The sequence below is a fragment of the Larus michahellis genome, chromosome 5 (assembly GCF_964199755.1).
Source record: "Larus michahellis chromosome 5, bLarMic1.1, whole genome shotgun sequence".
NCBI classification, from domain to species: domain Eukaryota; kingdom Metazoa; phylum Chordata; class Aves; order Charadriiformes; family Laridae; genus Larus; species Larus michahellis.
The window spans coordinates 14,705,658-14,732,438 of NC_133900.1; the positions used below are offsets into that span (position 1 = coordinate 14,705,658).

The following is a 26,781-nucleotide window of genomic DNA, read 5'->3' on the forward strand; positions in this document are numbered from 1 at the left end:
CAAAATTCAGATTTCCTGTGTCCGACCAAAGAGTTTTTAGCTACAGAGCTATTCTTACACAGGAAGTCTTATCTCTGCCTTGCATCACTTCTTTAGTGGGTAAGATCTGGATCCTGTGGATACCAGCCAAGTTCAGTACCTCATTAACTATCTAAGAGAGGTGCTGGAAGACTTATTCTCACCTTAGCAGAGCATAATATGATGTCATGCATGTTAGCAAAGGATTAGAAGTCAACTCTAATTCCCTGACTTTTGAGTGCTTTACATTAAAGCTTAAAATTAAATGTAGTTCCTTGCATGGCACTTATGTTTCTTTGGAATCTCTTTTTTTTTTTTTATTAAAAAAAAGTCTTTTAAGCTACTTTCTAGGAAGTAGTAATGTGCTCTATACTATATGAAACACAACATGATTATGTTGTAGTCTGTGTGTTGAGAGTGAATGTGATTACTTGAGCAGTGCAAGTCACAGGGTAATTATTCCAGATGAAGTTGTGAAGTTAAGGAAATAGACTATGGATAAATGTGGCAATAACCAATCCCTACCAAATCAGAGGCTATACAATTTTTTTGAAACTCATATTTCCTGTTTTTAAGGAGAAGCATCTCCAGGAGGACAGGTTTGCTCTAGCTTCTGAACAGGCTTCTGAACTTGCAGATTAAGAAAACTCTTTAAGTGTGTGTCGGGGGGAAATGAAGTTGTATTGCTATCCTTTAAATCAACAGGGTCTGTTGTAATTTCTTAAACAAACCTTAAAAAAAAAAAATCCTGAAACCCTGACTAATTCTGTATGTGTGAATTAGAATGATACAAGTAAAATATCTTATGAATGTTCCAAGTGTGTTTTAAGGACGCAAAATTTACATGCATGTGGAACCTCTTATTTAAAGATATATTTTATTTTTTACTTTATATACATTATTTTATTATATATAAATAAAAAGTTCTACAGACATGCAAAAATGTATACATATATGTGTATGTTTATATGTATAAACCACATATTCTGTAGACTACTATGTAAGTGTGAGGCCAAAGAATTGAAGCATCTATATGAACAAACACAACCCTTTAATTTTCCCATCCAGCTAAAGATGTATCAATTAACTCACTTGTTTTCTTTTACTAGAAATGACTACCCCAAACAAGACACCACCTGGTGCTGATCCAAAGCAGTTAGAGAGGACTGGTACTGTTAGAGAAATAGGCTCACAAGCAGTTTGGTCTCTTTCATCCTGTAAGCCAGGTAAAATCACAATAAATGATGTAAAAAACCTGAATGTACATTTTTCTTCTTAGAATATATAGTGTTTTATGTTTTGATAAGAAGACATACATACAGAATGTAGCAGTAAAACCACTGTAGTATAAGCTGTATGGGTAGCCACTACAAGTAATTTTGGCCTAGTCTACATTTGATGCAATATGAAAGTTATAACTATATTGGAAATCCCTACATTGAAGAAATATCTCATATTGACAAAATGGATCTTTTACCGATTTTATACTTAATTGTTTTTTTTTCTTAAACAGTGAACAAACTAAACCATGTGAACAGAAACACACCCAGCACTGAGTAATTGTTTCTATGCTTTGGCATTTTGCCTGGGTATCTTTGATTTTTAACTTAGAGAAATCATGCAGCTGGACGACCTAAATGTTCTGTCCAAACTTTGTGTGGAATCAGCCATTATAGTATAGTTCCCTAAAATCCTGCAGGTAAAATGAAACTATCATAAATGGTCTTGAAGTGCAGTTAATGATAGCTTATACTTGCTCAAAGTATCTGAAAAGCTGTATTCTTTTCATTTGAGGTAGTTGAGTTCATTTCAGAATATTTCAGATATTTCAGAAATATCTGTTGGAAATTGATCTGGTGTCTTGCTGCAGCCTAGAGTCCATGATCCCTTTATGTCACAATATTGTGCTCAGGCTGAACACCTTTGGTCTGATATCCTGGTACCTTACTTGGAGGAAAACATCGTATGGTTTAGTCGCTTCAAACAGAGTGAAGGTAGCTTTTTATTGCAGATTAATCTTCAACTGCTGAATTAAAACTGCCACTAGTGTGGGCCATCAATAAAAGGATGTGATTAGTAAATGGACAGATAATGATGGAACGGGAGAAATTTGGATTTGTGGTTGTTTCTTTAAGCATGATGGCATTGACTTGCAGGAATACTGGTTTTGCCATCTGTTGCTTATTCTAGCTACTAACTTGAAAAAGTAAAAATATTTTGGGAGACTACTTAAAAAGAAAATGTTATATTTGGTTAAAATTTTATAATAAATGGATGGTCTCTGCTAATGATTTTCCATTAGTTCGGTACTTAGATTATAGAGTAGGTGGAAAAGCCTAACCATTAAGCATTGTTCTTGCAATTAGTATGAAATACTACTTAACCATTTGGAATTCCAGGACATGTTGAATGGTTTCAAACCTCACAGACTTCAACATGAGATAAGAATGTAAAGATGCTTGAGTACTGAGCCAAGCTTGATTCACAGTTTCCCCTGTTTAAGTTTTGTCACGAAAGCATAGACACAACTCAGATATCTTTATAACTTAAGATGCGTGCTTTAGTTTGTAGTAGCTGTAGAAAAGTTATGTCTGTGATGTTTACGTCATGGAAATGGGATATTTGGAATATTCAAGACTATCACCTTTTCTTTTTTTTTAGGATTTGGAGTGGATCAGTTACGAGATGATAATCTAGAAACTTACTGGCAGTCAGATGGATCACAGCCTCATTTGGTGAACATCCAATTTAGGTATTAAAAGTTACTCTATATGGGTGTTGTGGTTTAACCCCAGCTGGCAGCTAGGATCACACAGCTGCTTGCTCAGTTCTCATTGCCCCTCCTGTGAAGGGGAGGGAGAAGAGGGAGAAAAGGAGGGGAAAGGAAAAAAGAAAAAACAACAACCAAACTCCTGGGTTGAGATAAAGGCAGTTTAATAGAACAATAATGGAAAGGAAAATAATAACAACAATAATAATGGTTTAAAAATATACAAGATAAAGTAATACGACAAACTCTCATCACCCAGTGAATTGGTCATCCAGCCCAACCTGAGCAGCGATCTCGGATTCCTGCACCCTGGCCAACCCCCATTTATATACTAAGCATGATGTCTAAGGTACAGAATATTCCTTTGGCCAGCTTGTTCTGTCTATGCTCCCTCTCAGCTTCTTTGGGAAGCTGAAAAAAGTCCTTGAGTAGTATAAATATCATCTGGCAACAAGAACAATATGCATTATTGACATTCCTTGCATGCCAAATCTGAAACACAGCAGCCACTGGAAAGAAAATTAACACTATCTCAGCTGAAACCAGGGCAATGGGTTAGGGTGCTTTGTGTAACTTTGTACTGATTACTGTTCACCAAGATAGGAATTTTGGAAGTGCAAGGACTCCTGGGTTAGTCCTGTTACCTAACTGGTAAGAAGTCAGTTAGATAGCATTTATAAAAATGAGATTTTCAAATGTTATAGTTATTAAATGCCTAAATAAACAACAAAAAGCAATGTTTAATAGTACGTCATTTGTAACAGTTTCGCATTTACCTGCCTAAGGTGACATTTTTCTCCTGATTTTCTGTCCTTGAGTGTAATTTGAAGGGTAGATGACTCTTGTTAAAGTCCTATATGGCTTAACATCTGATTGCTTGAGAAACGTTTTCCTATTCTGTTCTGTGTAGGATGCTTTTGGTCCTTTTTCTTTAGCCAGACTCTTAAGATGAGGTTAGATGTTTGTCACCTTTTCTATTTGCTTTCTGGAGAACTCTTTGGTATAGTAATAGAGCACATATTTGTGAAGCTAAACATATGCTTCATCACATACAAGTGCTTATTTGGCATCTTGGCCTTTTGTTGTATTTCTTGGTATACTGACACTTCTGAAGGCAGACAAAGAATAGTGAAAATCAACTCTATGTGCATAACTTAATGTGGAAAAACACCTAGTTGCTTTAACAGTGGGGCTATTACAAACCCATAGACACACTTGTATTAAGTTTTAGAACACTTACATCCTTAGTTACTACAAACTAGCAACAAACTCATCCTGAATAGTTTTCTTTACAATGCTTGCATAGCTTTCGTTGTTTCTTGCAGAAGAAAAACAACAGTGAAGACATTATGTATTTATGCAGACTACAAATCTGATGAAAGTTACACTCCGAGCAAAATCTCTGTCAGAGTAGGAAATAATTTTCATAATCTCCAGGAGATCCGGGTAGGTCAATGATGCTTTCCATTCTGTCTCATAATAGTCCTCTCTCACTAGGACATCTGATGTAGTAAAAATTGCAACACTAACTTTCCAAAATCATATATAAAGCAAGCAAGATAACAATTTAATTTGAAAGTTTAATGTAAATGACAATTAAATGTGTTCATAAATGATGCTTTACTCTTTTGCAATGCCTTTTTTTTATACTGGACAGTCACTGAGATGCAGAAATTTTGGAAGGGATGTGGTATTTTGTTTTTAATAATATGATGCAAAAATCCTACTTCCATTTCTGTACATAAGATATTTGATGCTTAAGACTTGGAATGGGATATAGCTGTGTAGTGTTTTATTAATGTTTTAATTTACAGAAGTGTAATAGCCAAAACCAATATATTTTTTTCATGGTGACACTTCTTGCCAGAAAAAGTTTCTTTGGTGGAACAACTGAGATGAGATTCGAGTTGCTCTAACTGCTTACTTTTGCTAGCCTTTTCGTAAATAGTAAAAGCAGATTTAAAATAATCCATGATCTTTGTAGAAGTCCATCTTGTAAACTAATTGGATTACTTATCGGCAGGTGTCTTTGCTAGTTTTGAGTCACGGTGGCCTCATGTTTCAGATTCCTCTTCTCTGGAGCTCAGCAGCTACTGGCTGATATATTGGGAAGGTTTAACTTACCTCCCTTCTACAGCAGGTTTTACAATAACAGAAGGATCAGAATGATGAGAAAAGGGAGGTGCTAAATAGTGGTTTGAATTTTTACTTTTGGCATTTCTATTGTTTTCACTTTGTTTTTCAGTGTTTAAAGTCCCAACAAAAGCAACTTATAAGTAGAAGGTTGTAGATGCAGTGGGAATAGAAAGTGTAGGAAACATGTCCGCCTCTCTTATGCTGGCGCTATGTATCTATCTATATACTTTAAATAATTTGTGACATTCTCTCAAGTTTTGACCTATACTTTTATCCTAAATCTCAAATGGAAGGGTCTTGACTCTTTTTAATTAAATATTCTTTTGAAAGAAATGAATCATCACATTACTTTTACTTTCATCAATTGCGAATTCTGTCATTTAATCTTCTTAATTGCATTGTAGCAATTTGGGAGTTGCACATTAAATAGCAGTAGCTGGATCTTTTGTGTTAGGCTACGGGTCTGTTTCTGAGTGTCCACTAGATGTCATTGTTGTCCTTAATTATCAGTTTGATTTTGTGCTTGTAGTCTACTCTTCCGATGAGTAGATGATTATCCTTTTATAATAACGTTTAGTACAGCACTATATGTATAACTGCAATAACTTCAGTTCCTTATACAGTAGTAAACTTCCACCTTTGAGGGTATATGTGTTATTAAACATCTATAGAAACAATAAAATGTATAATATGCATATTAGTCTTCCACAGTCTTTCAGGCAATACTTCTTTATCTTTTTTCTTGCTAAACACAGGATTCTCTACACAATGTATTTAGTTTAAAAAGGCACTTCTAAATGAAACAAGTTACTAGGGTCTCTTATAGTATATTAATATGACTAATATGTTGCGTGAGAGCAGTAATTCTTATGCATACCACATGCTCATAGGCTTTTGTTACTTCAAAACTGAGATGAAAATATGGTCAAGCTGCTTACTAATGAGAAACAATACTTTGATGCTGTAAAATACTAGCAACTAACTTGGGTCACCACTGTAATGTTAAGTACTGCTGTCAATTTTCATATTTCCTAAACTGCTTGATACTCAGAACATGTTTCTTAAATTTTCCTTCAGTCCTGAAACTTCCTCTTTTCCTTAGCTTCTCTGACACATAGGCAGGTTATTAAAGTAGTGTGAACTGTTATGAGCTCTTTAGAGAAATCTGCTTAATTATACAATGATTCAATTGGCTTCAGGACTGATTAGCTGGGTGGAAAATCCAGCTAAATCATTTTATATTTTTCCATGGACGCATGCCCAGCTTTCAGGGCCTAATGAAAGTCCTATGATGCCTCCGTGTGTTTTCTTCCTAATGGTCTAATTTTCAAAACAATGCAACATGCTGTTAGGCTAAGTTTTATCACTAATATAAGATTAGCTTTAGTTTGTGGGCTAGTGTTTTGGAACCTGAGATGAAATTATTTTCTAAATAAAAGGTTTTTTTTCCCCCTCTGAGAAACAAGTTATTTGTACCCCATCCTATGGGTGAGAACAGCCGTCATAGCCTGGCAGTATTATTCCCTTGCTCAGCTGGAGGAACTACAGTTAAGATGTGTGCAGTGAGCCTTCGCCTCTGACTTAAGTGCCTCTTTATCACAGCTGTCAAGCTTGGAGAGCAAATATTTTCTCATTTCCAGTCTCAGAGTTCTCCCACATAATGGTGCAAACAGTTTGGATGGACAAGATAGTCTATAGAGGCATTTTTTGGAACAGCATCCAGATTCTTCAGTATGTGATTTCAGTTATTGCGCTTTCTCATGATATGAAAATAACCCACCGCAAAGGATGCTAGTGAAATGTTGGCTATAAGAGATCTCTGGTCTCTTCAAATAATGCTTACCTGCCTGTTGCCTTTGTACTTCTCCAAGACATTTAGGTCATCAGCAGTTTGTCTTGCCATAAAAAGATTAAGTGTTATGACTAAATGCAGGTAGGGTTTCAGGTTAATTCACCTAGTAGTTTCAATGGCTTCTGCTGTCAGCCTGTAATGTAGGTACTTCACACAGCAAAGCAAGACACCTGTAAACTCTTGTATTACAGTTCTACATCTCTGTATAGAAAAGACACTCTCTGGGAAGGTGTGGGTCGGGCTTTTAGAAAATATTTACTCACTTCTCACATTACCTCACATCTGAGAAGCCGCTGGTGTTTAATCACAAAATTAAAGTTGCTTTAAAAGGTGAAGCCCCTCCTGAAAGAGACAAAGTCTTCTATTCTGCTGTGTTCTGCTGTGCCCTGTAGAGGACTCAACAACAGGCATGCATGTCTTCGCTGTAACTACGTAAGTTGCAACTAGACAAGCATAATTTCCTGCCTATTCCAGTAGGAGTTAGTTCTTCCAGCACACTTTTTGGACTTTTCCCGTTATTTTTGATTTGGAGTAGGACATGTCTTTTATTTAGTTGTATGTGTAGTTCAGAGAAACTGGCAAGCTTTGTGATAGGACCAAACAATTGCTAGTGCATGGCACATGTACTTTGCTTTTCAAATTGCTTAAGGGTATTTAATAATCCACATGACAGATAAGATGTATTAATGTTCAGGCCTAAAAGGAAATAATCCGAAATACCTCATTGAAGGCGGGGAGAGGAAGCCTCTGTCCACAAATGGGCTGTCTTTATACAGTAGGGCAAATCTGCAAACAGATAGCATGATGGCTTTGTGTAACCTAGGTAAGCAAGGAGTTTGCTCTTTGCTTCTTTTGGAAGGCATTCAGTCTGAAGCAATGCTGCTGGAACAGGGTAACTCCCCTGGTTAACAGCCTTTAGAGGTATGCAATGCTCTATCACTGAACAGCGATGGATAGTTCTATAGGTAGGAAACAGACATTTTGTCACTGGAGGTCCTACATAGCAGACTTTGCACCAAAGAATGATATTAAGTATTAAATATTGCTTTGGAAGAGGCCAGCTTTAACTGAGTTCCTGTATGCTTTCCTCCTGGAACAAAAGCCTAGTTAACCTTTTCAACAAGACTCAGTTCTGAAGACTCAGGTGAAAGCCCTGTTTTCTTAATACGCCTTTGCTGGCAACAGCGCGAGTCCTTTGTTTCAGCTTCTTATTGTCTTCTGTTGAATTGCTGTCTATTTTGTTTTCAGTTTGTTTTCTAGCTTGTTTGGTCTTCCTTGGTGTTTTGTCACCAGGTGCTCCAGAGCTGTCGCAAGCACAGCAGTCTCCCTGGTGGCATGGTATTGTGACCAAGCACCACGGACAGGGCCACCTCTTCACTGGTTTAAGAGGCCCTGCACTAGAGCAGGGAATTATCAACCAGAGGAATGCCCAAACTGGGGAGCTTTTCCAAGAGGTAGTTAAGGAAGCTTGTCCCTACTGTAATCTTTTACTCCTACAGCATCCAGTGATTGTAGTGAAGAGACTGGACTTTTCTAGACATTTTCTGTAATTCAACAGCTAGCAATCTCAACCTGTTTTCTGTACGTGCAGTAAACGTAGATACTGAGGAACATGGAGATGCTAACTTGTCATAGGCCTTGAGACCTAATGAATCAAGAAAATGTGCTGTTTCTGATACTCTGATCAAACATCTCTAAGGTCCATTTTAAACTGCTTTCTTTTGAAGATGGATTACTGATTTGCTGCTGCTTTATTTAGATTCCTTACTAGACTTCAAGTACTTTGGTTAGAAACCATTCCTCTGTTCATTCTTCCATATTAGAAAAGATGCATTTTGGACCCCTAATTATTCCCTGGGTTTAGAATGTCAATTAAAAATATTCAGTCTGCTTTCTGCAAACTACACTTGATGCTAAGAAAAAAACTGAGTAAGCTTTAGTTTTACAGAATTTCAAACTGTAGTTGCTAGGATGCTCTGCAGATGAGCTCAGCACATCATCTTGTTTGTTTTGATTGTTATTTGCTGTTATGCTAGTTGGGTATGGATTTAGTTCATCAGGATGCACACAGTACCTGTTCCTTACATCTGAAACTTACCGATACTGCAAATCTGCAGAGCAGGGGAGTGGAATCATCCACTGGTTAGTTATTAAATTTTGTGATTGATGTCAAGAGCAGGAGTCAAGTTTACGAAGTAGGGTTATTTCCATTTGATGCAATTGGTACTCCATATTTTCACCCTCTAGCAAAGAGGATATTTTGTGAGTCACCAACTGGGATGTTCACGTGAACTCCTCTACAAAGGAAAGGGTAATTTAATTACATAACATCACTATTCCCTGCTAATGCCGTCACTGGATGATACAATCTGACCTGCTCATCATTCCTATGCTTATGGAAATCAACTAATGTATGCTTAAAACTGTGAAAATTATGAACAGGATTGCAACTTTCCTGCTTTTTATACCCTGGAATGGTAACACATTGGAATGGAGCTTACTATGCAATCATGAGAAATGCAGTTATTGAAATAGCCGCCTGTGCATATGAGGTATGTGTGTACAAATAGCAAGATCTGCATTAGATTTAAAAGAATTCTGAAGAATAGAAGATTATTTTGGTGCACGTGTCGTAAAATAGTTAAGCTATTTTATCTTACCTTGCTCTGAAATGGTATTTTAAGAGAAATAAACATCTCTACTGCTAGATCTTAGGGGGGGTAAAAAAAGAGGAAAACTAAACATTGTTTTTGTGCTGTGGCATGTGTTGTATGTAAAAAGATACTTGTTCTTGTTTTGCATCTCAGCATTCAAAAATGAATTTCTGAAGGAACCTTTTCTTGCCACAGAGGGACTCAATTAGGCAAGGGTACATTAAAGAGGCCCTGTATTTTTAATACTGTCAGTCTGACTTTACCTTCTGGAGCAGAGGAAAAGCCATGTGAAAGAAAGTGGCAACAGATCCACAGAAGGGAGGAACTTGATGAAGTACAGAGCTTTCCTCGAGGGAACTCAAGTATATAGAGGCTAGAAACTGATCGAAGCACAAAATTTTACATATATGTGAAAGCCTTGTCTGGAATTACAACCTTTTTCATGATTATTTGATCTAAGTTCCACCATGGAAAAGGAATTAGAAAATGTGTATGACTTTTCATGTAAAAGTGAAAGAGCTTCTCTCTCCACTGCCAATGAGAAAAGGCAAGATAACTTACTTTCTCATATGGATGGCTTAAAACTTCAGATTAAAAAAAAAGACTGTGTTATCAATGCAGGGAAACTGTCCTCCAGTATGATCAGGGAATTTTTCATAGGCTAGTGTACTCTAATTACAATACTATAAAAAAATTCCAGTCCCCTCTCTGGTGGACAGGAGCAGGTTGCAGTTAGTGTTGTGTGTGTGAGATGGAGAGTGCCAAATGCTTGAACTCTTTATTTAACTTAGCAAGTATAGAACAGTATAGGAAACCAACTGTAAATTTAGATGACCATATTCTCCAACACTCTTTCAAAGTAAGTAGAATAGTAATAGTATTAGTTGTTTTGTAGGAAGGTTAAGTGATTTGTTTGTAGTCTATGCAAATTATCTATGCTATTGAACCAATATCGCAAGTCAAAGTCCACACTGTGTTGTGTCTAGTTTATACCTGACTGATTGAAACTTATAATTGTGATGTTCATTGGTACCAGACCGTGACTGCTAAAATTTTTCTTCAAATGAATCGGTTCTGTCTAGAATTGCCTGCTTTGCCCTGGTATAATTTATCTCTGCCAAAAAAAAAATAATAAAAAAATAACACCACAGAAACAAGGTAAAGCACCATACACACTTATATCTAAAGTTCCTTCTTCAGTTAAGCCAAAATAAAGTACTTCCTCTTCTAGTCCTTAAAACCTTTTGTTCCCACTTGTTCATCAATTTGTTATACTGACTCAACTTTTCTTGGTAACATTTTTCAGAAAATCTGTTTGTTCTCAGTGGTGCTTTAATATTGATTAAATAGCTATTAGAGATTTAATATACTGTGTATACGTCTGTTGTGTTTTTCACCAAGTTTATTGCTTTATGGAATCCATATTTTCTTACTGATTATCTCTGTGACTTTCTTTTGTACTACAGACTTCCCAGAAGGTTTCAGTAGGCATTTCAATTTTTGTAGTATCTGTATGATACCCAAAGTGGTAGGATACAACCATGAAGGATTACTGGCTTTCCGTGATAGTTTCTTACCTTCTTTATATCCCTGAAGGATTTGTTCACGGAAGACTTGAGTAATGAAGAGCAGTGCACTAATAGACTAGCTCCTTTACCATGCCTAATTAGTAAAAATGAAGAATCTCTTTGCAAGATTTTGTGTGAAGGGAGTATATGTATGTGTTAATAAAAGTTCTGTGATATTAGGGTCTGTCACTTTTCCTCTTCACATGAAAATTCCAGCTAGAGCTGTGGAATAGTCTTTTTTTTCTTAATTACTATTATTATTTTTAACTCTACCAACTTCTGCAGCTGATTTCCACAGCCCCGCCTCCCCCCCTCACCCCTGTGCTTCTGGCTTTTGTGAAGGCATTTTACGTAGCCTTTAACCCTTAGTGCTACATATAGCATCTCTTTGTTTCTTTTAAACCATGTCTTTTTTCTTGTTAATGCCTGATAGAGAGAGATGCTGATCTGTGTCTCTTTGATAGCACTACCAAATTTTTGGAGCTCATAGAGAGATCAATCAAATGTCTGTGTTATTTGGCTCCTAGGAATTGGTCCAAATATGTATATTTAGGTACAATAGATTATCTGTATATATTTAGAACAGTAGCACCCTCCCTTCTCTTCTTGAAATTCAAGCTGTAATCAAACTTATGTGCTATCAGGCTGAGAGAAGAAAAGCATGTGTTTTTTTTACATGCCCAAAATGTAGTGAAAAATCCCTGTGGACAGTCGTGTTTACAAGGGTAACTGTCTGCATTCAATTGTGGGTTGTAAAAGTGCTTGCTTGAATAAATACACTGAGCTATCAGACAGAACAACCAATAGTTCGTAGGACTAATTGACCTTGTCAGTAGAATAGAAACACTTGCAAATAAAATTCCCATTGCCAGCAAAGTTGCAGCTGAAAACCCCTGAAGAAACTGTGTATATCCTCTAACTATCTTGGAATGCAATGATTCAAGCAGCAGACATGTGCGATGGGGGGGGGGCGGGTAGGAGGGGGAAATCATTAACTAAGAAAGTTTTATATACCAGCATTTTTCTGTGACCTTTTTCTCGTAGCATGAGGTTATAGGTGTTCTTAAAATCATTAAGTATTTCACTTTCCCTATTCAGTTATGTTTTCTAACAATTGTGATTGCTTTTACCATATCTCAGGTTCCCTTGTATTATTTGTTTTGCTGGTCTGCTATAATGTACCCTTTTCTGAAAAGGCAGAGATGTTTGGCTAGTAACCACAGCATGTTGTAATGAGGGTGGAGTATGTTTGTCATTCTACAGCAATGGTTGACTTACAGAATGCCAGTGTCTATAACCACACATATTGTGGCAGTTTATCTTTTTGAATATATTCAAATTGCGTAACAATGGAGAAGAATCAGAGTAAATAACAGAATATCTGGTCGTCCAATCAAAAGCATGATGGAACCATTTTTTACTTTACCAGTGATGAGTCATGTATCTTATTAAAAAAAGGAAAATATTTCACTCGAGAAATAAATCTTTTCAAATGAATTAGTCATATATCAGACATTTCCTTTTAAAAAGTTGGATAATGTCACAGGTGGAAGTAGTATTTAAAAAAAAAAAAACAGTGAAAGACATAACAGGCTTCACTATGTACTATAAAAACATGATTTTATTTTGGTTAGAAAACAAAACAGGAAAAATGGCATTTGGAAAAAAGGTCTGAAAAACAGTCTAGTTAGCTGCTAAATAAACTTCAGAGATGAAGGTTTAAAAAAAGCACCAAGATTTGTAAAAGGGGGGGATAGTGTATTTCACCTTAAGTAAGGGACAATGTGTAATAAGGGATTTTGTGGTTTTACAGCTCGGTGCATGTGTTTGAAAGCTGTTCTCTCAGCAACGTGGGTGGCAGGTTATGCTACCATATAATGTATTGTAGTTGGCTCTCCACACTTGTCAGGGTTAGCGTTCAACCATTCGGAAAATTTTCCCATTGTTCTATCATGTGAACCAAGGCTAGTGTTGAATTCCCAATAACCTTCTGCAGGAAAAAGAGGTTTAATTAGAAAGTTTGAAATTTGATTACTTCTGTTATTGTCTTAGTGTACTTCTCTCTAATTTAGGTGCTTATCTGCAAATGCAATCAATTTTTGCTCAGAAAGATGAAAAACAAACTTAACACTGTACTGCAGTTGCTTCAACACTTTTAAAAGAAAACTTGTATACTCAATTCTGTCTTTCTTCAGCATTAACACTCTATTTCCATCTTAAACATGTTTGCTTTAGATGGATCATAGCTTTTGGCAGCTACTGCATTTTTAGCAAATAATACTGTTTCTAGTAAGAGTAGCAAAAAAAAAAAAAAAAACTTTGTGTGAGGTCCTTGTAAACTGAACCTTGGGAACGTTATGTTATTTCTGTATTTTCCCTTCTTTTGTGCTTCTTCTCTATTTGTGTCATGGTTATAAATTACATCGTTTGAACTAGAGAATTAAAAACATTTTGTTTTGTGATTCCTGTAATTTAAAAAGGAGAATGTTTGTTTTATGTGTGTGTTTTTTTTGTTTTTTTCTTTTTACCTGTTATTTCAGAGGCTGGCACACAGAGAAATAAGCAATTATGGTATTGAAATTCCATTGTGCCAGCACCTCCAGGGCATAATCCAAAAAAAACAGAAAAATCGCCTGCTGGGTTGTATGCAGTATGCTTGTGTGAACATCAGTGTCTGCTGTTCACACATCATTTTTTACTGAAAGTTCCTGTTGGAATAAAGATTCTGTGTTTGGAGGGTGCACTGGGATATTTGTTGGTCAATGGTTTTTCAAAGTTTGTAGGGATTTCTAATTACAGTTTACCAATGTAGGTTCACTAGATACTTCTTGCAGATAATCATTAATGCTGCAGAAGTAGGAGAAGCAAGCAGAGATTTGGTTTTGCCAACATAAAAACCGTATCAAGAGAGTGCTCGATGCGCTTCCCTTTGTTTAAACATTCTGCTTCAAGACTGATCATGGGAGTGAGGAATAAAGTGGGTGGTTGAAGGGGGAGATGGTAGCATGACAGGAGAGACTCAAATACTTAAATTCTCTACTCCAGCATTTTAACACCTTGCCTTCGTTCCCCCTTCCCCTGCCCCCTCCCCCCCCGCTTTTTAGTGTAAGTGTGTTGTGGCGTTAATATTTTAAAACAGTACAAGTGCATCCAGCATTTCAGCTCACGCTGGTTTTCAGTGTGTGGGCTCATCTAGAATGTCTTTATGGTGCTCGATTGTATCACCCCCTTCAGTTGATCAGAATTCGTTTTAACTGTATTTTGCAAAAACATGTGTAATACTATCCATTTGCAAACTGTAGTGTGTAGCAACATCTATTTTCTAATTTGTTTTTAATCTGTCTGCACTTGGCCATGTTGTTGGAGACCCTGGTAGGCAAACTGTTTAATGCAGGGACGTTACAGTTTCTAGTCTTTTGCTAGGCTTATAAAAGTTAAGAGGAAAGGAAATGATTCTAAATCTGATTTAAAGGTTCATGCCAGGTAAAGTGTGGTAGTTTACCTTAGTACTCAAGATAATTATCTACTTATCTGACTGCCTAAACTCTGCTAACGTCCTTCTGCTAATATTATTGCCAGTGGCAAATGATGTCGGTGTATGCTTGCCAGTATAGAAATTATGCTTTTGGTTATCTGTCTGAAAAAAGAATAAAATACTACAGACTTGACTTCATTGGTGGGTTTTCTTTTGGTTCCTGCTCCCCTCAACTACGGTTGCTGTAACAACGTTGTGCATCTCTTTTTGTTTTCCTTGCTTGTAAAAGATTTTAAGGGAAACTTCTGGTAACAATTTTAATTGTGTGTGTCCCCAAGGGGAAACTGCTGTGTGGATTTTGTCAGTTAAGTTTTTTTCTTGGATGTTTGAAGAGGCTCCTGGTCACATAAGGCTTCAAGGTTTGAGCTAAGGAAAGCTGAAAATCTTTGCTTTCTTTGTCTGTGGTGTCATTTATTGGCTTCTAGGGAAGTGTGGAGGGAATGATGAGTATTCTGGGAGGAATACAGACACCTGACTTAACTGGTTGTTTAGCAGAGTAAGAAGGTAGGTACCATTGAAGAAACTGTCTGAAAGAAGGGACTCTTCTTTAATCTCTAGGGAGCAGCATGCTAGGGAGGAGGTCTTGGAGAATTGCTTTCTGATATCAGCAGATGTGTAATTTGAAAGGGAGATTATGGTTTTTCTGTAGTAAAGGGGCCTGCATACTGTGTGAAAATTGTTAAATAGAAGGCTGTTTACCTATCTCCTCTTCTTTTTCTTCCCCCTACCACTTTCTACAATCATGTTCTTTCCCATCATTGAAGTTCCCCAGACTTCTCCCCAGAGAAATACAAAGTTATCTGCTCTGGTTCTGGATCCCATAAGTAAAAGAACATTGTGGGAGTCCAGTACTGAATGCCAGCATATTGCTTGAAAGGTTTAAAACTGAGTTCTTTTGTGTCAAAGACGATAGTAAGATATTGCTTACTCACTCCTGCTTTTCTCTTTCTGGAGCGGTTGCTAGCCAGTTGGAAATATCTTGCAGTGGCATTTGAGCTATTTTTTTCCACAAACTGTGGATTGGGATTTGGAGGATAAAATCAGTGAATTATAAATAATCAGCTTTGTTTTACCTGATTGTCTTCACAGACTTAATTGTGGAAAGTAATCCTTAGAGGGAGTACTAGATAATTTCAAACGGTGAGAAGTGCTAAATATGTGCAGAAAGGTCAAATCAAAGATTGATTCTGATCCCTCTGGGTGCTACTACTAACACAGTATTAAAATCCTTCAAAGAAGAAAGCCAGCAGTTAACATTTAATTTGGGTTAAGCATAAGAAAAGAAGATGCAAAAGGAATGGGAACTTTCTAGGATAACTAAAATTCTTGTGCTGTCATCTCAACTGGTGCTGGTCAACTGGCTCATCACACCTTATTTCCTGTTTCACTTAAACAACTTGTACGCAACAGCAGCTGAGAATATCCTCTGACTATCTTAACCACTCCTCTTTAACAGTTTAGCAATGGTGTGGGGGGAGGAAGTGGCCCCAATGCAGAAGAAATTAGGAGCCAGTTGGTCTGCCACTTATTATTTTCTAGCCTATGTGTGGCTTCCATTTTGTAAGTATCTTTATTTGCACCGGTACAAATTCAATCAGATTTAGCTATCTGTAGTACGTATTGCCTCATGGCAAGTTATCGGGTGCTGCTACTAAGTAAGACTTCAAAAAAAACCCAAAACAAATCCATAAAATGCACTGGATGTGCCATGCTTTATGTCAGGCCAGCACCAAAACAAACAACCAAAAATTTCCATAAATTCACAAGTAGTGGTGGCATGCATAAACAGTAGTAAGAATATATTATTCTGTAGCTCTAAAAATTAAAAGACAGACTTTTTCTTCAGGTAAAAGTAGACGAACACGTGTATTTCATGTAGGTATATGGGGGGGGTATCATTACAATCATCCTTTTTTATTAATATTGTTCCTGAAGCTTAACATTTTAGTGAAAAACTGAGATTATTCACAGTGTCATTAAGAATGTAATTATGGAAAGGAATGCTGTTCACATGACAAGTTAAAGGTATCCTTGAGGTTCAGAAGAAAATACTACCTGGCAAGTCTAGAACAAATACGTAGTTCTTGATCAAGGGATTCAGTTGCTTCAGATCTATCATCGTGACAGTCCTTTCTAGAGCTAGGTCTTGCTCTCTTGATTGCTGAAATGCTATTTTGATCAGGGATTATGTGTCTGCCAGAAGCTTTGACGAGAGCACTGCTAGACAGTGCCTATGTCATTTTCTTTGCTAAGTTTTCAGGGAGCAGGAATCGAATGTGGTTTTATCCTGTCCCTTATCTCAAATAGTGCATGGAAATGTTTCTATAGATCTGAAGTATGATTTATTTCTCTCTAAGGACTGCTCTCTGGCTTATTCTGTCATAAGATAACCAAGATCATGCATTTGAATCAGAAAAATCTTTCCCAGGATTTTCCCATTTTCTGCGGGAACGCACAAGAGGGTGGAATGAGAGTAATAATGTAGCATATGTCTGGCTTGAGGGCCTGTGCTCTCTAGCCTTCTTCGTCCAATTCCTAAACTAGGTTTATCTCACACTTCCATTTTTTTCCAGAATGAATTCTGGAGTGTTTTATGTCTCATGTTAAAGGAATGTTAACAAATACAGCTTTTATTGAGGCTTTTTATGAACGCTGTTCTCAGACACAGTCTTTGAGTGAATTGTGAGAGTCTATCCCCTAATACGTATTATGCTCCTTTTTTAAATTTGTTTTTTCCCCTTTTGTGTCTGTTGGAGGTCAGATTCAACTGTATGTATGAAAGATTTTTTGGATAACTTCTACTAGCAAATGTAGAGAATTCTAATTTGTTTCTTTTATGTTGAGCTTCATTTATTACATCTTAGCAAGATGATGTTACTCAGGATAATTAGTGCAGTTACGTCTTTTTTTGGTGGTTGTTGTGAGAAGAGTTCCAGTTCTATATCAGGAAAAATGATTTAGTAAACTTTTCAAGTAGGTTTCCCTCTTTTTGAACAGGTCTCTGTAGTGATTGTGGCAGTCACCATGTTTAATGGAGAGGTTTTCATAAATCGGCTTTGTGTCAATCCAGCAATGCTGGGGTAAGAGCTTATATTGTGGAATTATTAGACTTCCATTTTTTTGTTTATACTGTCTGTTACGAGGAGATAAAGATTTACTCACATAGCAGAATTAAATTAAGCAGAGGAGCATGTGTACCCACAGGACTTTTAAGATGTATGGTAAGTCATCTACATTTGTTAGTCCAATTCCATCAGCTTGTTACCGACTTCACGTCTCTAAGCAGTTGAGATGATATCCAACAGTAGCTCTAGATTTAGGGCTTAGTAGGCCTATTGCTAAGCAAGTTTTCAGTTGAGTCACTCTTGTGTTTTGGTTTTTTCCACTGCTGCCTCATTCTTCAGGAGCATACGTGATGTAGTTTTATTTCGATTCTCATACAGTTTATGCTGAAGAGCCTATATTCTTACATTGGTTGAATGTAGCATTAAGACTATTCCAGATTGCTGTTTACAGTGGACATGTTGTTGCAATGAGGTAGTTGTTAGCCCAACACTGTATAGCTCCATCTGAATATCTCTTTGAACTGCACATTCTTTGAATGGTAACTTGAGGAATCTTTGACTCTTAGAAAAAAGTCAGGAATTAGAACTCCTCTAGATTAAGAGAAGCAGAGTCCAGACCCTGACCTCCACACTAAACAATGAAACATAGCCTTGCATTTTTCTGGCCACACTCACATATGGATGTGTAAGAAGGCACAAGCAAAAGGTAAAAACTCTACCAGTATGTTAAAGAAAAAGAAATTGTGTGTAGAGGTAAAATTAAATGCTTCCATTGGGCAGCAGTCCTGGTTCCAGCTTAGCAAATTTATGAAAGTGTATTCTGGCTTATATAAAACTACCCAGCTGAACCTCTGACAGATACACTCCTATTTCTTCTCTTTTAAAGTTCATTCGTATGAAAATATATCTCCAGTGAGACATGTTTATGAACTTGGGATCTCTTTCAGATGAGACATTGCATTTTAAATTTACACAAATAGTTTTCACAACGGTCTCTTGCATTTGTTTCCAATGAGTAAATATTCCTTGAGTTGAGTATTCCATCTACTCTGGATCCTGTGAAATATTACTCTGCATTTGCTTATTGAAATCAGGTGTGCTATAATGAACTTGTGTAATGTTACAGTTTATCAGGTTTTGCCCTGCTCGCCTTTACTGAGTATCTGCACATACAGAGTCCTTAACCAGATGCAAAAATGTTTTACTTGTTTGTATACTACACTTCTGCAGGATTTGGGGATTATTTACTTAGGTTTATGCTCTTTAAATCCCTTGATTTCTAGGAGAGGCAGCCTCCTTTCATTCGCTGCTTCTTCAGAAACAAAGTAATTCCTGTGCAATCAGGAGAAATGCTTTCACTTAACCCCAGCATTTTTTGTGTCTTACAAAGCAACAACTTGTCCTCTTGCTGGTAAAGAATAAGTAGGATTTTTTAATTTGGTAGTACTTGGGTGTAATTTATTGCAATATTTTTCTAACAAGAAACTGGGGAACTACATCTTTGTGCAACCGATAAAATGTTAGGGCCACGCAGTCTTGTGGGCCAGTCTTCTGGTAGAAGAAGAAGAGAAATCTAGTTCTCTTCGATGTGTAATAAGAGCCCTTTTTGGTGAGGCGGGAATGTTTTTCTTTTGTTTTAGATGCGCTTTCTTCCCCTCACGTATAAAGGGTGCTTGAGAGCCTGCAGCTGTCTGCTACTACTGCTGTTGACTTTTTAAAAATCTCATGTTATTCCCATATTCTCGTATTTATTAGTTTACCATATTAATTTTCTGAAGCATTCCAGTATTCTCTGAGGTGCAAAGTGCAAGGCATGAAGGCTACCTCCACTAAGTTATTGAAGATGATTTGATATAGGATTAACTCAGTGTGGCTAGTTTTCAGATACTTAAATCTTTAATATTCATTGCATAATATGATTTTTTTTTCAAATACTTTTTGTATAATTTAACTGTAGCTATGTCTAGACATATTTCCTGGATATGGCTAAACAATTTTGAAGGTAAATTATGAGCTGATTTTTTTTTTTGCACTTTCACACAAACATAATATCATTCCATTATATACGTTGGAACAAATGGGAACTGCAGACATCGGAAGTAGAGTTCTCATCCATTGTGTAAACTTCTGCACCTTTGTAAGATTAGTTATTTCCCAGTACTGTTTTCAGTCATTTAACTTCCATTTGCCATGAATATGTGCAGTGCATCCATACAGTCCATTTATATTGTTTCTGCTTGTACCCAGCAGTTCTGGTTCAGAAAAATTGATAGTACATCTTCCTTTATGTTCTTCAATCTTCTGGTTTCTGATGTCTTAAATCTGTTTGCCTTTGAGGTCATCTTGTATAAGGCCATACCTTAACAAGTAATTGTTGTAGGATTTTCCTTTTAAGCACTTGTTTCTTTGCTTACAGGAAATTCTGCTTATTCTCTCCTTTCTTGTAGCATTCTGTGGTGTTCTGTTACCTTTCGTAAAAAGGCAGCTGCCTATATTAACACCTTGTCCTGTTCTTCAGTCAGCAGTCCCATTTGTAATGTAAATTCACCTGAAGTCAGAGGGTTTTTTAAAATATATTTTCAGACTTCTTTGCTGTAACATGTTCCACTGCTCTTGTTCAGTCTGTTTTTTGTTCTCTTTGTTTAGCTGTCTGCTCTTTCAGTTTCTGTTATCCTATTTCCTGGTTTCCCTACCTCTCTTCAGTAGATGGTTGAAGTGCTACTGTCTTCTGAGGTGATGTCCTTATTTTGGATGGATGCTGCTTTGAAAAAGGACTAAGGTTTTTAGGTCTTAGTACAAGAATTGAAAATCTTAGGGCTTTTAAGTGCTTTTTGGGAGGGGAGAGGAACTCAAATTCATGACTGAGATAAGAATTTAAATAAAAGGGCTAGTAATGCGTAGTCTTAAGTAAATTTTAAGAACTTTGTGCCTTGTTTTGTTTTTCTATGAAAACTTCAGTCCAGATACTTAACTAGATGGTTTTTTAGATAGTTCTGTCACTATTTTGTATGTTGTGTCGTGACTAAAAGTTTGAATGCAGATAGTGCCATTTGTTGGACTGAATTTGGTAAATTGTAGCATGTTTTGTTGTGTTTGACACTTTTTTCTTTTATAAAGTAGTCTCCCTGTTTTGTTTTTTTTCCCTGTCTTCTGATGGGTAAAAGTTACTGGAAGGGTTTTCAAAGAAACAGTTCTATGAGTCACACTTGCCGTGCTTATGTCATCGTTTGCTTCATTTTTACAACAGTTGATTCTTTAAACATATAATTGTTAGAGAATCTTCTGGTTCTATTCTGCATTGTCACATGGCATACCAAAAATGACTTCTATCAGTTGGTTGTCATCTGCCAGACTCCTACTTAGTAGGATACTTACCTGTTACCTTGTGTATGTGGGACCTTCTCCTTAGTTACTTGTCCATAAAATGACAAAAACACTGCAGTGAGATAAGCTTTTACAATTTGAAGTGCTTCCTAAAAGGTACGAAATGTTTGATTTCACAAAACAAGATTAGCACTTCTTTCTAGATGTGCAGTGTGTATATATATTCTAGTAATTTTTTGTGTTTTTAATGTACTGTTTCCTTTCTGTCATCTGCATCTATAATACTCTGAGTTACTGATAATTTTAGTTGGATAGTACCCTGTTTTTTCTTTAAAAATAATAAATTAAAAAAAAAAACCCTTCATCCCTCTTTCAGAATGCTGGAATTTTGGAAAGTTTAAAGACTTGCAGCAAACCCCATAGCTTTCCTACCATTCATTTTTAGGGCCAGACCGTCCAGCTGCAGTCTGTTCCAGTATGTCTGCAACTTAGACTTTAAACAACTTAGGTACCAGAAGTAGACAAACTGAAGCAGAAAGTTTGTTTTGGGCTGCATTACCTATTTTTGACACTGTCAGCCAGGCCACCACTCTAGAGCATAAGCTCAAGAATTTTTTTTGTTGCTTTTTCAGCTTCAGCGTACTATCTGCCAAGCTCAAGGGAAGTAACTGAGATTCACGCTGGAGCCAAGTCCCTGTAGGTCTGAAGGATTTCCCCTGATACCAGGAGTCTTCCCAAAGTTTAATAGCAGTGCACCTGCAAAGGTATGGCATTCCTGTCTATTGTGACCGCTGGTTAATGAGACAGAGGTCCCAGCAGGCGAATGCTAATGAGCTTAGGATATGTTTGCCTTCCCTTCCTCCACTCTTGACTGATCTTTAAATGAATTATTAAAACCATTTTTCATTAAATCAGAGATCCAAAATTTCACAGCTGTTATGACTGATTTCAGTTGGAGACAGTATTTCTTCTGGAGCAACAGGTTCCTGTTAAAACGGAATCTGTTTTAGCTGAAACCAAACTAAACTTAGATGACTTCCTGCTGTGGATTGAAGGTTTGCTTTGGAGTTTTAGGCCTTGCCATACATGCGCATATGAAAAACCATGCTGGACTGGGTTGTCACTCTGTATTTGCTGATGTGATCACTATGCTTTCTAAAGGGACAAGGAGAAGGTTTTTGTGTTTTTCTTAAGTTCCAGTCGATAGGATGGCTGCCACTTAAAACATACACAGGCAGGCAGTCCTTCTCTAATGACATTTAATTTAGGGATGTGTCAAGCATGAGCTCTATTATGTAAAAGTCCAAGTGACCTCGCTTGACAAAAAAATAAGGTTTCAAAGATGCATGACTTAAGTGCAAACTGCCCAAGCCTATTTAACATTTTTTGGCCTTCTCTGAAACATTATATACAGCTTGAGACATATGTTTTTGTAATGAATTTTGAACTGCCTATGCATCATCTTTCTGAGAACATATTAAAAAAAAAAAGTGTATATGGCACAACAAATGTGAAAACAATGTTCCTTTCTTTCCAGAGAGACTTTTGTAGCAAAAACAGTCTGTGACACATTCCTGATGGTTTCTGCTGATACATTTTCTAGAATGAAGAGTTGTTTTCAGCCAAATTCTAGAGGATGAAGTATTCAAAGATTGTCTGTTTTTCCTTTTTTTTTTCTTTCCTCTTGCTTGCTCTTTTTCTGCCACCCAGAGTTAAGCAGACAATATTTTCTGAAACAACAAGCGATTAAGACAGTTCTGGCTGCCGAATCCACAGTAGCTGAGGATTTCGCAGGCTATTTATTTGTGTCTCAGGCTGCACGTACCAGATTGTAGAAGTGTTACCAGCAGGAACTGTGAGGAGATGCAGTAGTGCCAGTGTGATGGGCAGGGTGGTGGTTGCTTAAGTACCACGGACAGGGGCCCCTCCACAAGTGGCTGGACCATCTGTTTATCAACCTGTGGGACTTCCACCAAAGTGACTTCATCTGTCCGGAGCTTTTTACATGGGCGGTTCAGCACAGCCTTGACCCTTTTGCAGGCATCAGTACTTATGGTTCTTTGTCACTTGATACTTTTGAAATAGCTGTTTTTTCCTGTGAGTCCATGTCATAAAATTCTTGGTGTTCTGCAGCATGTGCAATTGTACCTCACTTTCTCCCTTTTGACAGTAGTCTTATGTGCATACTTACTCACCAGAGACTCCCCTCCTGTCTAAGAGTTAATTGCTGTCCTTTTATGTGCTCCTCATCTGATTTCACAAGACTTCAAAGATAAACTGTGAGGGCAATAATAATGCAAAACCCGACTTTCCCTGTTTAACATTTCATGGATTAAATTTCAGTGTTGTATTCTTCCTAAGTTTATTCCTGTTGTAGTATTAAAATTCTGTCTGAATCAATGAAGTACATCTGGGAAGAGATTGCATTGTTTTATCATGAGAATCAAATCAAATGGTTCCTTGATTATTTTTTTTACTGTATGGGGAAACTGTAATCAGGACACATAATTCTGAAGAATATCAAAATGGACCAGTCAAACCATTTCACTAGCTGGCTGGTGAATCACTTCTAAATGAAATTTAGGTTACATCGTAGCTCAATTGACATCAGCTGCTTGCTTCAGAAACATGCCCGTGTCTGTGCTCTACAACGTGGCAATATGATATAATCCACTGACATTGTCTACCAAGTGTTGTGCTGCTTATGTAATCCAAACATGAAATTTGGAATCTGAGAGTATAAGAATCTATTTTAGCATCAAAGATGCTAATCCTTGGCCCACCATGCAAGGAGGGTATGGCTTGCTGGTTACCTGTACTGGGAAACTATGGATGCATTTTTGTAGAGTAGCTATTTACTTACAGTAGCTGTGATTCTTGGAGGTGTTGTAGTTTAGCTGCTATGATTGAACCTGCATTGTTTTATGGAACCATACAAATTTAGGTGTTAAATCATAAGGAAATGAGAATGGATAAAGAGTGTTTTTTATGTAGGGGACCACTAGGCAGTATAGGACTTGTATGACACTGTTTTGAGGAATTCCAGTTCTTCAAACATATTTTTGTGCCCCTGAGGTGATGTACAAAGGGGATGCCCACTGGCAATTCTGTATCACAGTTCCTGTTGGATAGCCATGACAAACTCATACTCATGCTCGGTTTGGTAATGATGGCAGCGAGGTGGGGGGGGACATGTCTGAATAAATTTCTATCACACTTTAGACAGGTTTGTCAATAGGTTTTTTGTGTTGTACCAGTGATCTGTCTGCAGATATCCAGCCAGCCAGTGCATATCTCAGGTAAAAACTACACAAGTTTTAGGGATACCTGTGTAGGAGGATTATATTTTTAGTTCCAAGCATTACACTAGCCTCTAATTTAATGGTTTTATGCTATTTACCAAGTATTGTTTTTTAAAACAAAAAAATCTCCTGTGGTTTGAATCCTTTTTGCACCTCAGCCTGCCCTTTCACAACTTGTCAAGTGTATTTAAAACTTCGTTGATCATATTTTAAAGGATGAGATCCTCATAGTGGGATAACATTGTCTTAGCTGATTCCTTTTCCATCAGAAGGTATAACTCTGGTTTTTAGATGTCTGCCTTTTACCAGGCGTTCACAGTGAAAGATCCTCAAGAAGATGGAGAGCTTCTTTTGCTTGATGTAATAAAGCAGAAGTGTCACTTTATAGAGCATTTTCTAAAGAATACTTAATTTTTGCAAGACTCCTTACCACATCATTCAACAGTTCAGAAATGAGTGAAATGAAGACAAGCTATGGGTCACGTACAGCTTAATTGCATAAACTGAATTGTCACACTTAATGCATTTGATTATTTATATGGGTACGAATGATTCTGAGAGAAACTCGGCAAGATCAGTTGAAAACTGATCTGTGCAAAATGAAGTCAAATTTAGTGCATTCATGAAAATTTTGCCTAATGTATTTTGTCATTTTTCAGTGTTTACCTGTTACGTTGAGCTGATTGAGCTCTAATATATTTTCAGGGTCTCTGCGGTGTTGTTGACTTCTATACTACACTTCTAGGCTCAGATATGTATTCTGTGACAAATACTTATTTTGGTAATCTATATCAGTAAACTTTACTCTTCTTTAGCTTGCTTGTGTGTTTAGTTGTCTTTATTTTAAGCAGATACAACTTTCTAACAGCTGGGCATTGGTTAATTTTTAGTGTTTTAATCTGGAGCAGAGTAGTCTAAAGAAAGAGGTTCTATAAAACTTTTTGCAAGGATCTTTTTGACCTTTCTCTTTTCCAACCTTCTCCATCTTCCCGAAAGTTACTTCTTTCAGCTCATTTGAACAACAAGCTTGTATATGATAGGAGTTTTCAGTATTTGCAGGTTTCACTGCCTGATATAGCTTATTCTGCAACTAGTCTCCTGCCTGCCCATATCCATAGTTGAATCTTCCTGAGGGATGCACTGTGCTCCCCTAGAATCTTCAGGAATTGCTATTTGGAAGAATGGAAAACTTCTCTTACCTAATGGACTGAAGTTAGATTTCTTGACCGTTTAAGGAGGTGACTGATTAAGACCACAGAGCCACCTCCTTAGGTGGTCGTTGCTTCGTTAGAGCAAAGAAGTGTGCTTTTCACAGTGGGTCCTTTGAGCATGTTTCTGTGTTTCTTGTTAAGCTGCTAATGTGGTGTCCCTCCTTTGACTCACTTGGAACTTGTGGAGTTTCTTTTGGACATGCCTCCCTTTTCTGCTGGAACTGGTGCATCACTGCTATTAACTGGTTCTCTTCCTTCCTAAGTGAAGTGATGGCTGAAGCCCAAGCTATGCTACTTCATGTGTTGACAGTTCTAATACTTGGAAATATGCAGAGGTCTACTGATTCTGAATCCTCAGTAGCTATATGGTAGGACATGGCACTTATGGAAAGAGAATTTTGGAAATTTAGCCATCCTTCTTTCTCCTTGCTAGTTGTTGTGAAAACATTTGGATAGCTGTAAAAAAAAACCAACGGTAAACAGGGAAAAGCCTTCCCCATATTTGATCACTCAACTTGGAGAAAGTCCGTGTATTGATAAATACTTCATTTATGAAAATAGGATTTATTTCCTCTGGAACTTAGTTTTATAATCTCCTTCTGCTTAGAAGAATACATTACTTACTGAGAACACCTGCTTTGAAAAGCTTTGGTTTTTTTATATAACTGTGTGGTAAGAACTAGTTAAGCATACAGAAAGGCAAAATTACATTTGAAGAAGAGTGTAGCCACTATTCTTAATTTCAGAAAGGTGGCAAAGTCACTAAAATAAAAAGAAGCAGCTTTTAACAGTTCTATGAGAAAAGTAGGAGGAGTAAAATCAAATGCTGTTTGGTTTCACAGCCTGTTTTAGAGGCAGCCACTAGAAATATGTGTTGCCATTTGGGTCTAGTAGTACAGATGGTTAAATGGAAATGCGATGAGGTACAAACATCTCAAATCATATTGTATAATGCTGAAGCTGTGATGGCAGCAGTAATTCTCAGCTTTCTGTCAGTACGTGTGTGCAGAAGAGGAATTTTTTTCTGTAGACGATAAAAACAGACTGCTTTTTCTTCCTGTAAGTGCAGAGAAGAACTTACTTCCCTGAAATCTGGGAGTCCTGTCTAACATACATTCTGGGATGTGTTTGTAATGACCATGAATATGAAACTACTTAGCGGTTTGGGTTTTTTTTCCTTTCTGTGTCTTCACAAGATCTGTATCTTCATAGCACAACAAAAATAATGTGTTGTTTCAAGGATGTTAGCCTACTGTAAATGTTGCAAACAACTTGGCTTGGGTTTATAAGTCTAGTAGAAGTAGCAGTTTGAGTTATATGCCACTTTGAAGACACCACAGAATTTA

General features: G+C 37.0%; 1 protein-coding gene across 10 annotated transcripts in view; it reads left to right on the plus strand.

Moving 5' to 3' along the window:
- Window positions 1–26,781, plus strand: part of ANAPC10 (anaphase promoting complex subunit 10) — a 188,398-nt gene that overhangs the window by 5,048 nt on the left and 156,569 nt on the right. For 6 of the 10 annotated variants that reach the window (XR_012587230.1, XR_012587229.1, XM_074588886.1 and 3 more), the window contains 3 exons: window positions 1,128–1,244; window positions 2,680–2,770; window positions 4,114–4,234. Coding sequence is in view for 4 of the 10 variants with exons in the window: in XM_074588884.1 (XP_074444985.1) it covers window positions 1,128–1,244; window positions 2,680–2,770; window positions 4,114–4,234 (329 nt within the window). In the remaining 6 variants the exon portion in view is untranslated. Of the gene's footprint in view, window positions 1–1,127; window positions 1,245–2,679; window positions 2,771–4,113; window positions 4,235–21,554; window positions 21,687–26,781 lie in introns of all 10 variants that reach the window. The other 4 variants (XR_012587228.1, XR_012587227.1, XR_012587225.1 and 1 more) reach the window with 1 other exon arrangement.